This window comes from Macaca fascicularis, chromosome 11 (genome assembly GCF_037993035.2).
Source record: "Macaca fascicularis isolate 582-1 chromosome 11, T2T-MFA8v1.1".
Taxonomy (NCBI): Eukaryota; Metazoa; Chordata; class Mammalia; order Primates; family Cercopithecidae; genus Macaca; species Macaca fascicularis.
In genome coordinates this window covers 2683598-2695708 of record NC_088385.1, presented here as the reverse complement: position 1 = coordinate 2695708, position 12111 = coordinate 2683598, and the positions used below count along the sequence as shown (strand labels likewise).

General features: G+C 49.2%; 1 protein-coding gene across 7 annotated transcripts in view; it reads left to right on the top strand.

Moving 5' to 3' along the window:
• Nucleotides 1-12111, top strand: part of CACNA2D4 (calcium voltage-gated channel auxiliary subunit alpha2delta 4) — a 133283-nt gene that overhangs the window by 72680 nt on the left and 48492 nt on the right. For 5 of the 7 annotated variants that reach the window (XR_012419868.1, XM_065523538.2, XM_065523539.2 and 2 more), the window contains 3 exons: nt 6226-6321; nt 8321-8448; nt 12008-12088. Coding sequence is in view for 6 of the 7 variants with exons in the window: in XM_065523538.2 (XP_065379610.1) it covers nt 6226-6321; nt 8321-8448; nt 12008-12088 (305 nt within the window). In the remaining variant the exon portion in view is untranslated. Of the gene's footprint in view, nt 1-6225; nt 6322-8320; nt 8449-9464; nt 9735-12007; nt 12089-12111 lie in introns of those variants that run through there. The other 2 variants (XM_074006056.1, XM_074006058.1) reach the window with 2 other exon arrangements.

Genomic DNA, 12111 nt, shown 5'->3' with positions numbered 1-12111 from the left:
AATAGCATACAGTTGGCCGGGCGCGGTGGCTCAAGGCTGTAATCCCAGCACTTTGGGAGGCCGAGACAGGCAGATCACGAGGTCAGGAGATCGAGACCATCCTGGCTAACACGGTGAAACCCCGTCTCTACTGAAAAATATAAAAAACTAGCTCGGCGAGGTGGCAGGCGCCTGTAGTCCCAGCTACTTGGGAGGCTGAGGCAGGAGAATGGTGTAAACCCAGGAGGTGGAGCTTGCAGTGAGCCGAGATCCGGCCACTGCACTCCAGCCCAGGCGACAGAGTGAGGCTCCCTCTCAAAAAAAAAAAAAAAAAAAAAAGAGCATACAGTTAAGGAGAAAAAAATACATAACCATCTCCATAGATAAAGAAAAGACATTAAATAAATATTAATATTCATTCATTTAAAAAAATTTTATAGAGATGGGATCTCACTATGTTGCTCAGGCTGGTCTTGAACTCCTGGCCTCAAACAACCCTCCCACCTCAGCCTCCCAAAGTGCTGGGATTACAGGCATGAGCTACCACCCCCAGTCATACCATTCTTGTTTGTTAAAGCCACTCAATAAAATTAAAATTGACCTAAGCATGCAAGTAACATCTTAATGGGGCTAGAGGCTCTCTCACTAAAGGCAGGAATGAGACAAGCAGGCCTACTTCCCCACTGCTGTTTAACAAGGTCAGAAGGCATTAGACAAGAGAAAATATGCAGAGGCAATTAGAATTGGAAAGAAAGAAGTAAAATTGTCTCTGTTTAAAGATGACATAATTATATATTTGGAAACCCCAGAAGAATTAATAAGAAAATTACTATACCCAATGAGAGAATTCAGTAAAGTAATGGGTTATAATATCAGCATTCAAAAATTAATAGCCTTTATCTACACACACAAAAAAAGAAGATATGAGAAGGCTTATTTTAAAAGGCAAGAAATAATACATGATAAAGTTATAAGACTACAAGAACATATGACATAAACTATAAGAACTGTTCAAAAACCTATATAAGGAAAATTACGAAACACTCCTGAAAACACAAAAGTAGAGGCTGGAACACATGGAAAGACAGTGTTTTTGGATAGGAGACTTCAACGTCATAAAGATATTAATCCTCCCTAAGTTAACGTATAAGTTAAATGCAACCCCAATGAAAACACCATCAGTCTTTTTCTGCATCTAGATAAACTGATTATCAAGTTCATTTGGAAGAACAAGCAAGAATAACCAGGAAATCTCTAAAACACACACACACACACACCAAAAAAAGCAATGAAGGGAGGTTGGGCCTACCAAGATATTAAAACACATGACAAAGCCTCTGAGATTTATAAAGTGTGGTATTGGCACATGAAAAGGCAGGCAGACCATGGGAACAGAAAAGGAAATCCGGAAACTCATCTAAACGCATGTGAAAATTTAGTCTATGACAGAGATATCCTGTCAAATCAATGAAGGAAAGATGGATTTTTAAATAACCGGTTTGAGAGCCATATGGAGAATGATAAAATTGTGTTCTTTTCTCACACCATACACCTGGACGAAGTCCAAATGACTCAGAGATTCAAATGTAAAAAACGAAACCATATAAATACTAAAGGAAAACATGAGCCAATTGCTCTAAAAGCTAGGAGTGGGGAAAACCTTTCCCAACAATGACTCAAAATTCAGAAGCAATAAAGGAATGATGGGTAAATTCAGCAACGTCAAAAGTGTTTCTGTAGTCGGGTGCGGTGGCTCGTGCCTGCAGTCCCAGCTACTCAGGAGGCTGAGGTGGGAGGATCACTTGAGCCTAAAAGTTCAAGACCAGCCTGGGAAAAATGACAAGACCCCATCTCTAAAATAAAAATAATAACTTAGCCAGGCGTGGTGGTGCACACCTGTAGTCCCAGCTACTCAGGAGGCTGGGGTGGGAGGATCGCTTGAGCCCAGGAGGTGGAGGCTGCAGTGAGGCATGGTCACATCACCACACTCCTGCCTGGGCAACACAGCAAGACCTTATATATTTTTATATATATATATATATATATTTTTTTTTTTTTTTTTCTTTGAGACGGAGTCTCGCTCTGTCGCCCAGGCTGGAGTGCAATGGCACGATCTCGGCTCACTGCAAGCTCCGCCTCCTGGGTTCACGCCATTCTCCTGCCTCAGCCTCTCGAGTAGCTGGGACTACAGGTACCTGCCACCATGCCCGGCTAATTTTTTGTATTTTTAGAGAGACGGGGTTTCACCGTGTTAGCCAAGATGGTCTCAATCTCCTGACCTCGTGATCCTCCCACCTTAGCCTCCCAAAGTGCTGGGATTACAGGCATGAGCCCGGTCAATCTCATCTTTAAAAAAAAAAAAAAAAAAAAAAAAGAAAGGAAAAAAAATGTTTCTATGGCAGAAATAAAAACACGAGCAAGATAAAAAGAGAAATTACGAACTGGAAAGGTGTTTGCAACTTATAAAATAGATGAAGGGTTACTCTATATATTATGTATTCATGATAAGGGGCTTCAAAAATTGAGACGTAAAAGACCAGCTATCTTAGAAGGAAAGTAGTCAAGAAATGTGAACAGTTCAGAGGAAAAATGCAAATAGTCCCTAGAAGAAAAATTCAAATAGTCCTTAAATATAAAGAAAAAAGAATGCTCAACCTAACATTTAATCTTAAATGCAAATGACAACTGTACCCAGATTGGACTTCTCGCCTGTCAGATTGAGAACCACCTGAGCTTGTCAGCGCACACTGCTGGCAGTACTGTGGGGAATCAGGCACTCGTAGATTGTGGGTGGGATATGAAATGATTCAAACCCTGTCAAGGGGAGTTTGATGACATCTAGCACAATTTCATGTACATTTACATTTTGATCCAGCAACCTCACTTCTAGGAACCTCATCCCAAAGATACACTGGCAAAAATATGAAAAATAAATGTACCTGTGAGCTGCTCATTACTGCACCTTTAATAACAGTAAAAGATTGGAAACAACCCAAACTTTCATCAGTGGGAGCCTCGTTAAATGAATCATGGTGGATCCACATAATGGAACTCTATGCAGCTGTGAAAAACTAGAGTAGCTCTATGTACTGCCACTATGAAATAATCTTCAGTAATGGAAAAAGTATGAATGATATCTCCGCTGTTTATCTAGAAAGAGGAAATACAAATATATTTTCATAATTACTGTCAGAAATGTACATATAAATGTACATGCATACACGTATGTACACATACACACACATACTTTTCAGTGGCACAAGGAACCAAAAGTCAGGTTATCTTCAGGAAGACTAAAGGAACAAGGAGATGGATGCAGAGACAGACTCCCCTGAATAGGCCTTCTCCATATTGACTTTGGACCCATGTAAATGCTTTATCGAATCATAAAACAAAATTAAATTTTAAAAAGTAACCTGTAGTAATTGAAAGCTAATGAAACAAATAAACCTGGCCATATATCAAGTTCATTAAATAATCGAACATATGGGAATTCTTTCAAGGGGCTTTAGAATTGTAAACACTAAATAAATAAAATGTTAAGCAGTGCTCAGTAATCACATTGCTAGAAATAGTATTGGCATTGTTATTCTGAATACAGAGAGCAAATCGTATTATATTAATGTCATTAAGAACCAAGATCTTCAGCAAAAGAGAAAAGAGATATACAAATTTCAAAAATCAAAGAGGTTAAGATTAGATGGAATGCTAAATGTGAATTCGAAATATCAATTTGAACTCACGATGTAGTTTCTCTTAAAGAAATTTAATGGATATCCTAGCTCTGTCCCATGAAAGGGCCCGCCGTAGTGAGTGGCCCAGCCCTAGACTTTGGACTTTCAATGTTAGTCCTCATTAAAATGAGCCCATGCTCCTAGAAGAAAAGTCTGATTCCAGGACAGGGGCAGGAAATATACGCAATGAACGTGGAACATCTTGTCATACGAGGAAGCAAGAAGTTACCAAAGACAAATGATATTGTGCCCAAGGAACCCCAGAGCCAGCCGGAGGAGGCCCTCACTGGCCAAAGGTGGATGAAGTAATTATAATCACAGCAGGATCTGGCTGTGGAGGCACGGCTGTAATTCCAGCCTCATGGGAGGTTAAGGCAAGAGGATCGTTTGAGCCCAGGAGTTCAAGGCCAGCCTGGCAACATAGTGAGATCCTGTCTTTAATTAAAAATAGTAATAATAACTGCAATGGATTAAAGCATATGAAATATGTTAAAATCCTTGGGTTCATAATGATACTGGAAAAAAACCTCATTGGCCATCTTTGGAAGATTGTTAGGAAAACAACTCATTATTCTAAAACCTAACAAAGAAACACAAAGAATAAATTATTTATCCTGCCTCTTCTATAAAAATTGTACTCCAGGATAACTAAATATTGATGAGGAGAAGTTTTTCCTTATACAGGTATTTCAGGTAAAAATAAAATAGGAAACAAAAGAATACATGTATTTTTCATGCCCTAATCAATCAGAGAGTGCGTGCCTCTTGTGAAGAACAGCCTGGTAAAAACACAAACCCGAACCCGGTCAGGCCCTGAGGTCTCGCAGCCAGTTGACAGGAAACGCAGGGGACACAGAGCAGTCTGAAGAGCACCCCAGGGTGGCAATCCGCCAAGGCCAGAACCGGAGAATCCCCACAGGCAAGAGCCCTTTGTCGCTCTGTTTGTTCCACAAATCAATTGCAAGGAAAAGAGAAGTGGAGAGAGAAAGGGAATCAGGTTAAAAGAGGCCAAAGATGACTGCTAATGGTTATGGGGTTTCTTTCTGGGGTGATAAAAATGTTCTAAAATTCACAGTGCTGATGGTCGCACAACTCTGTGAATACATTAAAAACTACTGAATCACACACTTTTAGGTGGGTGAATTGGATGGTATTTGAATGATATCTCAATAAAGACAAAGAAAGACAGACAAATAAGAGGTACCAGTTGCCATGCATGAACCTTAGGCAGATTCTGATTCAGCCAAACTTAAAAATAATTCATGAGGCGACTGGATTATCTGATGATATTAATGAATCATCAGGTTTTTTTAAGGTGTAATAATGGCATCAAAGTTTTTTTTTTAATTATTTATATTTTGATTGTATAAATTAAAATATTTACCCATGAAATATCTGGGATTTGCTTCAAAATAATCTAGTTGAGGGGTTGGAAGAGGCAGTGGCTGAATTGAGACCAGGCTCGGGCTGGTGATTGTTGAAGCCAGGTTCTGGGTAGTGAGACCCATCAGCCCATTCTCTCTGCTTTTGAACAGAGAATTGAATCAGGAAGCTTTAGGGATCACCAGGAGCTTAGGACCTGTTCCCAAAGAGTCTGACTCAGAGGTCTGCTGCAGGGCTCTATGAGGCTGGAGTCCTGTGACCCCGTGCACACCCTGTACAAGCCCCCTGGCTACAGCATCAGAGTGGGTGGGGGAGACCCTTTCCCTCAGTGATTTTCCAGACCATAGACACTGCAGGGTCTATCCATGAGGGAGACCCCCGCAGTCCAGCCTCTGAGCCTGGCAGTGCTTCAGGATTGCCTACTTTGTATGCTCACTATAGCACACACCCTTGGGCATGGAGAGGAGCTAGGTAATAGCCTCCAGTCGACTGTGCCAAAGACAAGAACATCACCTGGGTTAAAAGTGATGACTTCCCACCCTGGCCAAAGTATTGTGACTTTGAAACTGGGAGGGAGGTTTGTGACACCAACAAGCTCCTGGGTCTGTCTTCTTTCAAGTCTCAACAGCAAGGTTATGAGGTCCACTGGGACTTCTCCTGGGTGGGTGTGGACAGTGCCTGCTCCCCCTCCCTTCACATTTCGGTAATAAGGGAAGTATGTGGAGGGCTATAAGACCAGGAGGTGCCAGGTTTGTGCTGGGCATGAGAAGTCACTGTTCCTTAGATCCTAGGACAGAATCTCCCTTCCAAGTTCCATCTTCTAGATCTAACTCCCCAAAAGCCAGGAGAACAAATTAGGAGCTAGATCTGCCAGGGCAGAGAGGCAGAGGCCCAGGGCTCCACTGCACAGGCAGATGCTGCCCGGAAACCGGGCCTGAAACCTGATGTGCACCGTGGATGCCAGCAGGGTGCATGTCCCGGCCCCTTTCCCGGGAACCCAGCCTTCCTGGAAAGTCTCCCCTGAGCCAGGCTGGGCAGGAGCAAGGAGAGGCCCCCAAACCCCTGCAGGTCTCCCCCAAGCTATTGCCACAGCCCCGTGGTGACCACTCCTACTCTGTCTGCCACACAGAGAGTCTGAGCAGGTGGTGGACATGGCCTTCCTGGGCACCCGGGCTGGACTCCTGAGAAGCAGCTTGTTCGTGGGCTCCGAGAAGGTCTCCGACAGGTGGGTTGGGCCGGCCACCCCAGGAGGGCAATCCCTGCAGGGCAGAGAGGGGCAGAGTCCCACGGTGTGTTCCTGGGCTGTGGGTGGACTGGCACAGGGTCTCCAGTCTGCTGGACCCTGGGAGCCCAGCAGGGCAGAAGGACTGGGATTGACAGATTGGGGTGGTGGGAGAAGCAGCCCTTCCCCAAAGGCTCACAGCTCCTGGTGGTGGTGTCCCCAGGAGAGGATGGAGGCTGGACCGGTCAGGGAGACAGACTTTGAAGTTGAGGGTTGGTCGGAGAATCCATCATAGGAATCTCTAAGGGAGAAAGCCGGAATTGCTTTCTTCTCTGGGCTGGTCTCTGTGTGACAGGCTGAATCTTCCGGCTGTGTCTCTTTTCCCCACTCCTAAGGGGAGAGGAGGTGCTGCTGGGGCCCGGCGGTAGGTGGAGCGCTCACCCCACAGAGCCTTCGTGAACCACCCACTCCCACCTTGGTGTGGGGGAGTTGTGGTTTCTTACTCTACCCGGTAGGAATCCAGGCCCAACGCCCTGTAGGCCATGGAAGGCTGAGGCCTCCACACCAGGAATGTTCAACGGGGGGTGATTTTGTGACATTCAGCGATGTCTGGAGACACTTTTGCTTGTCACACTGTGGGAGGCAGAGAGCGTCCTACTGCCATCTAGTGGGTGGAGGTCAGGGATGCCGCTAAACATCCTACGAGGCCAGGGCAGCCCCCGCAGCCATCGCCTGCACAAAATGTCACTGGTGCCCAGGCTGAGAAACCCTGCTCTAAGCCAAGGCTGGGTTCTGGGGGAATCCGGGGCTGGCCCACCCGGGTGCTCAAAGGAGGATGGGAGCCCAGAGGAGGGGTCAGGGGGCGAGCAGTGCCACCTGCCGCTTCACAACCCAGGAGACTCCAACAGGTGAGGACCTTCACGCACCTGGAGAGAAGCCCAGGGCCCCTGAGCCGAACTGACCCTACTCTCCTCGCCTCCCACCCGCCAGCTGCTCCTCTCGCTAAGCACACCCAGCCACGGAGCGCCATCTTTGAGCTTCTTCCAGGACTCTGTGACAAATCCACACTTGCTAAGCAAAGCTGAGGCTTTCTAGGAAAACAAATTAAGTTGCTCTTCCCTTTCCCTCCCTCCTCCCTCCCCTCCTCCCCCCACCCCTCCCTGCGGAGGTGGAGAGAAGAGCACCACTGCCTCCCTGACCCTTCCCTCGCCGCCTCTCAGAGGCTTCTAAGACTGGAAGCAGGAGATTCGAGGCAGACAGACCTTCCCAGTGCCTTTGCCTCCTGCGAGCACTCCCGGGGGCTCCCTTCACCCAGACTTGAGGTGAATGGCAGCCCAGGAACTGTGTCACAAGGCAGGTTGCTTCTGGTACATGTGAGCCCGTCACTCTGAGAACCAAATCTCAGTTATCCACCTTGTGGATTATCCACAGCAGTGTGTCTGCTCCCCACCCCCACCCCGCTTCTCCCTGCCTCCCACTCTGCTTCTGGCCAAACACTCCCTTCTGTGGGCTGCTGTGTGTTCAGGGAATGCAAAACCATAATTAGCAAGGTAAAGCTGCTCGAAAAAAGGAAACTCATAATGCATGCAAAAGCCTAGAGGCAATCCTCTTGAAGGAACTGTTTGGGGGGTTGATGCCCTCCTATTAGTGCAGTGATAGAGCTGACTCTGCAGCTTCCTCCCTCAGATGTGCCAGTGAGCCAGACAAGAAGAAATTAAGCTCCATCCAAAAGAAATGCTGCAGGCAGAAGAGTTTACATAAAAATGGAAAGTATTTCCTCATTATGCAGACCCTATACCTCTTCTAGCTGCTAGTCAGATGCAACATCATTTTGTTTCTGGAAAAGGCGAGAATTGCTGGGAAACATTGTCTGGGGCAGTACTAATTTAGGGGCTACAATCACTCTCCTAGCCCAGCCAAGATGACCTCGTATGAGAAAAGGAAAGAGGAGATGACTGTGTTCACAGATTTGGGGAGAGGTACCACATCTTCCTCCTTGCAGGAAGTTCCTGACGCCTGAAGACGAGGCCAGTGTGTTCACCCTGGACAGCTTCCCACTGTGGTACCGCCAGGCCTCAGAGCATCCTGCTGGCAGCTTCGTCTTCAACCTCCGCTGGGCAGAAGGACCAGGTAACCCACGGCCCTGTGCTCCTGGGGCTGGGCCAGCCTCAGGCCAGTCTCATCTCTCCTCCTGCTGTGCTCTTAGTGGGAAATGGGAACGAGATATGGAATAGAATGTCCAGACCACCAGGGTTCCCCTCCTGCCTTCCCTCGTGCCATGCATTAGTGACTTAAGGAAGCTCACTGCGCCTTCCCACACCACAGGTCCCGCGCTGAAGGCCTGATCATTTTATTTCCTAGCCAGCCATCAAAGTTGGCATTTAAAAATCCAGCATGGGATTCTAGCCCTGATTCCAAATATGAGATCAGAAGAGTCGATCTCTAAGATTCTTCTATTTATCCTGCCTGTCTGTGAAAGTTTCATAAACCACCCAGAAGGGTGGTTTCATTAGGGGCTGCAGCACTCACCAAGTCACTGGGGCTGCCCTGCTCTTACCAAAAAGAAAGAAAGCAGCCAGTCCCCAGTTACTCAGGACCACCCAGAACCAGCCTCAGGGAGCTCCCAGTCTGCTCCATAAGCCCCTCTCAGCTCAAGAGAGAGGCTGTGCTGGGCAGGTGGCAGGGAGGGTGGGGTATGAGGCAGTCGCAAAATCCCTGCAAGGCCAGGGGCCAGGAAGACTCTCAGAGTTGATGGCCACCCAACTGCCAGCCAGCCCCAGCCCCCATTCTGGAAAATAACCAAAATAGGAAAAATTAAGTGACTCTAACAGAGCACCAGAAAAATCGCCAAATGTTTAGACCTGAAAAGGCTTCAGTGTCTGCATAGCCTGGTGCTCCTGATTTATACTCGAAGCAACTGTGGCCCAGGGAGCTTTGGGGGCTTGTCCAGGGGGTCCCAGAGTGCATGGCACAGCCAGCCCTCCACCAGGTGAGTGCTGGGGCGGATGATCCCATTCCAGCACATGGATCCAGGGGCCTAGAGAGTGTGCACAGGCAGGTGGGGTGAGCCCCAGGAGGGGATGCAGGAGGGTGGAGACTTCTGAAAGGAGAGCCAGGGCTGGGGTCACTCAGAACTTCCCCTTTAGTGTGTCCTTCTGGCAGAGGCCTTCCACCACCACTTTGCCAAAACCATCCTCAAGTGTCATGATGGAGAAACGCCCTGGAGCTGATGGCTGGGGAGGCCCAGGATCCCAGGGGTCCTCCTGGAACAAGGACAGGGAAGGCAAACAGCAGGGAGGAGCTCCACCCCTACCCCCTCCGGAATTCCGCCTTCCTCACCTGGTGCTATGCTCTCCCTCCTGTCTGTGCCCGTTCCCTCCACACACGTGCCAATAACTACTATGCTTCACAAAACATTTTTCCACGTGTGTTTCATTTAATCTATACAACCCCATGAGATACGTGCTGTCATTATCCCTCAACTTATACAAGGAGAACTTGAGGCTCAGAGAGGTTCTGTGACTTGCCCAGGGTCACACAGCAAGGGAGCCACAGAGCCAAGCACTGCCCTAATCAAAGCCCAGGCCCCGTTACCACACTGAAGGTAAGGAAAGAGGGAGGGGGAGTTTTTATTGCCAGCTCAAGTCCAGCAGGAAGGCTCTGGAAGCAAAGGGGAGACCCCTTCCCACACCGTCCACCCCAAGGCTGAAAGAGGCAGCTCCTCCTGTATGGCCACGCCGTCGATAGCAGCACAGTGGGCTCCCCAGGGAGGGCACCCACAGGCCCCTGGAGAGGTTCTATAGTGAGGCCCTGGGCCCTGATGACAGGTCCCCTCCTGCCCTCATCCACCAGGACTGAGCCTGCTGGCTGCTGGGGGAGCTTTATGTGGTGATGAGGTGGGAGGGTGGGTGGGTGAGAAGCTGAGCCACGAGGAGAAAAGAGGGAAGCTGGAGCCCAAAAAGGGGGCCTGGTGAGGAGGGAGGCGGGGCCCACTTCCTCTCCACAGCCCGCTCACCCGCTCAGCGCACGCACACGCTTAGACACGTGGCCACCTCTGCACACTCCCTTCCACCCCAAGAGAAGGAAAACAACTGCGTGTCAATGGGGAAAAGAGGAGCAGCTGCCTCCAGGGTGAGGGGAAGCGCCCGTCTCTCTAGGCTGACATGGCTGCCTTTTGCCAGGGCCTGGTGGGCTAAGTCCTGCCCACATGGAGCTGCGCGGTGCAGTCAGTGGCCTAGAAACCTGTCCGCACACAGCAGAGCCTCAGCAACATGCCCACAGCCCACCTCTCTCCGGGCCCTGCCCCCTCCTGCACTTAGCGCCCTGATCATTCCCATCAGGTGCTGGGCCGGGTAGCCACGGTGAGCCAGGCACTGAAATAAATCCCTGATGTCCCCAGAGACTGCATCGTTAAGGTCTCCACATCCTCACATGAGCGTTTCCTACAAGCCTCTGCTGGCTGGGCTACAAACGCAATAGAAGGTCTGTCCCAGAAAATGGGCAGTGGGACCCAGAGAATGCTGTCAGGGCCGCCACATCACTACCTCCGAGATGTCTCTAGACGCAAGGTGGGGAATTGGGGGCCTTTCGACATCATGGGCAAATTTCTAGAATCAAGGACGACCTTACGTATTGGAAGTTCCTGGAATCAGACTGCAGTTTTAGGTTTCTTGAGATGCCTGATGACCACAGGTGTGATGGGTGATCTTGGCCACATGGCAGATGTGAGAAGCTGGTGGTGAAGTCCCAGGACAACTGACACTGTTGTAATAATTGCCGCACAAGAGTCCCGTTGCTTCGTGCAACATTTGACATCAAGACATTCTAACAAAATACGATAGCACATCAGAAAATGTTTGCCCCTTTCTCAGAAGTTTAATCTGCATCTGACCTGCGGGCAAGAGTGCTTTGAAACTCCAGTCCGGGGCCAGGGACTGATGAGAATGAAGAAGTAGCCAGCCCCAGTCACAGCCAGAAAGCTCTGCTTCAATGTGGAGATGAAACTGCCCTCTAAACTGTGCACCTATGGTGGCCTGATTGTTCCAGAAGAAGTGGAGAGAGCAATGCAAGGCAAGCCCTGTGGCCTTCAGGAGCCTCGGGGCTTGCCTTGAGTCACTGCAGAGAGTCCCAGAAGTGAAGCAACAGCTGTGAAGCAAGTGAAAGACCCAGAGAGCGGCTGTGCGTGGAGGGTCCGTCGCCTCGCTGCCCAGGGCCGCACAGTGGCTCAGCTGTGGCATCCGGCTTCCTGAATGGGACTGACTGTCGGCGTCCTCTCTGACTCATGCAGACTCACAGAGAGCAATCCAGGATCACCCACCACCCAGTGCTGAAATGCAGCCTGTCCTTCCTTCCACTGGAAGGGATCACTGGGCGCGACATGGGTGTTGTGGGCAAGATGCATGCTGCAGCCGACAGACAGACAGAAACCCCGGTGTCGTAGGGACACTGCGGCCCTGCACTGTTCTGGTGGCCAGAGGCCGTGTGTGTGTCTGTCCAAGACCCGTGTTGGGGTCACCACCATCACAGCAGCTGCTTCTCCAAACACGACCCCTGTCCCCACCCTCACCTCATTTCTTCCAAGGATGTCTTCGCCTGCCTTTATTCCCGTCTCCTATTCCGAGAAAGTGGTAGCTCCACCTGCCCCAACCGCGGCTCTTCCCCAGTGACGGCGCTGTCTTTGTTTCCCCAGAAAGTACGGGTGCGCCCACGGTGGTGACGGCAAGCACAGCTGTGGCGGTGACCGTGGACAAGAAGACAGCCATTGCTGCAGGTAGGAGCTGCCCTTGAGGCGCT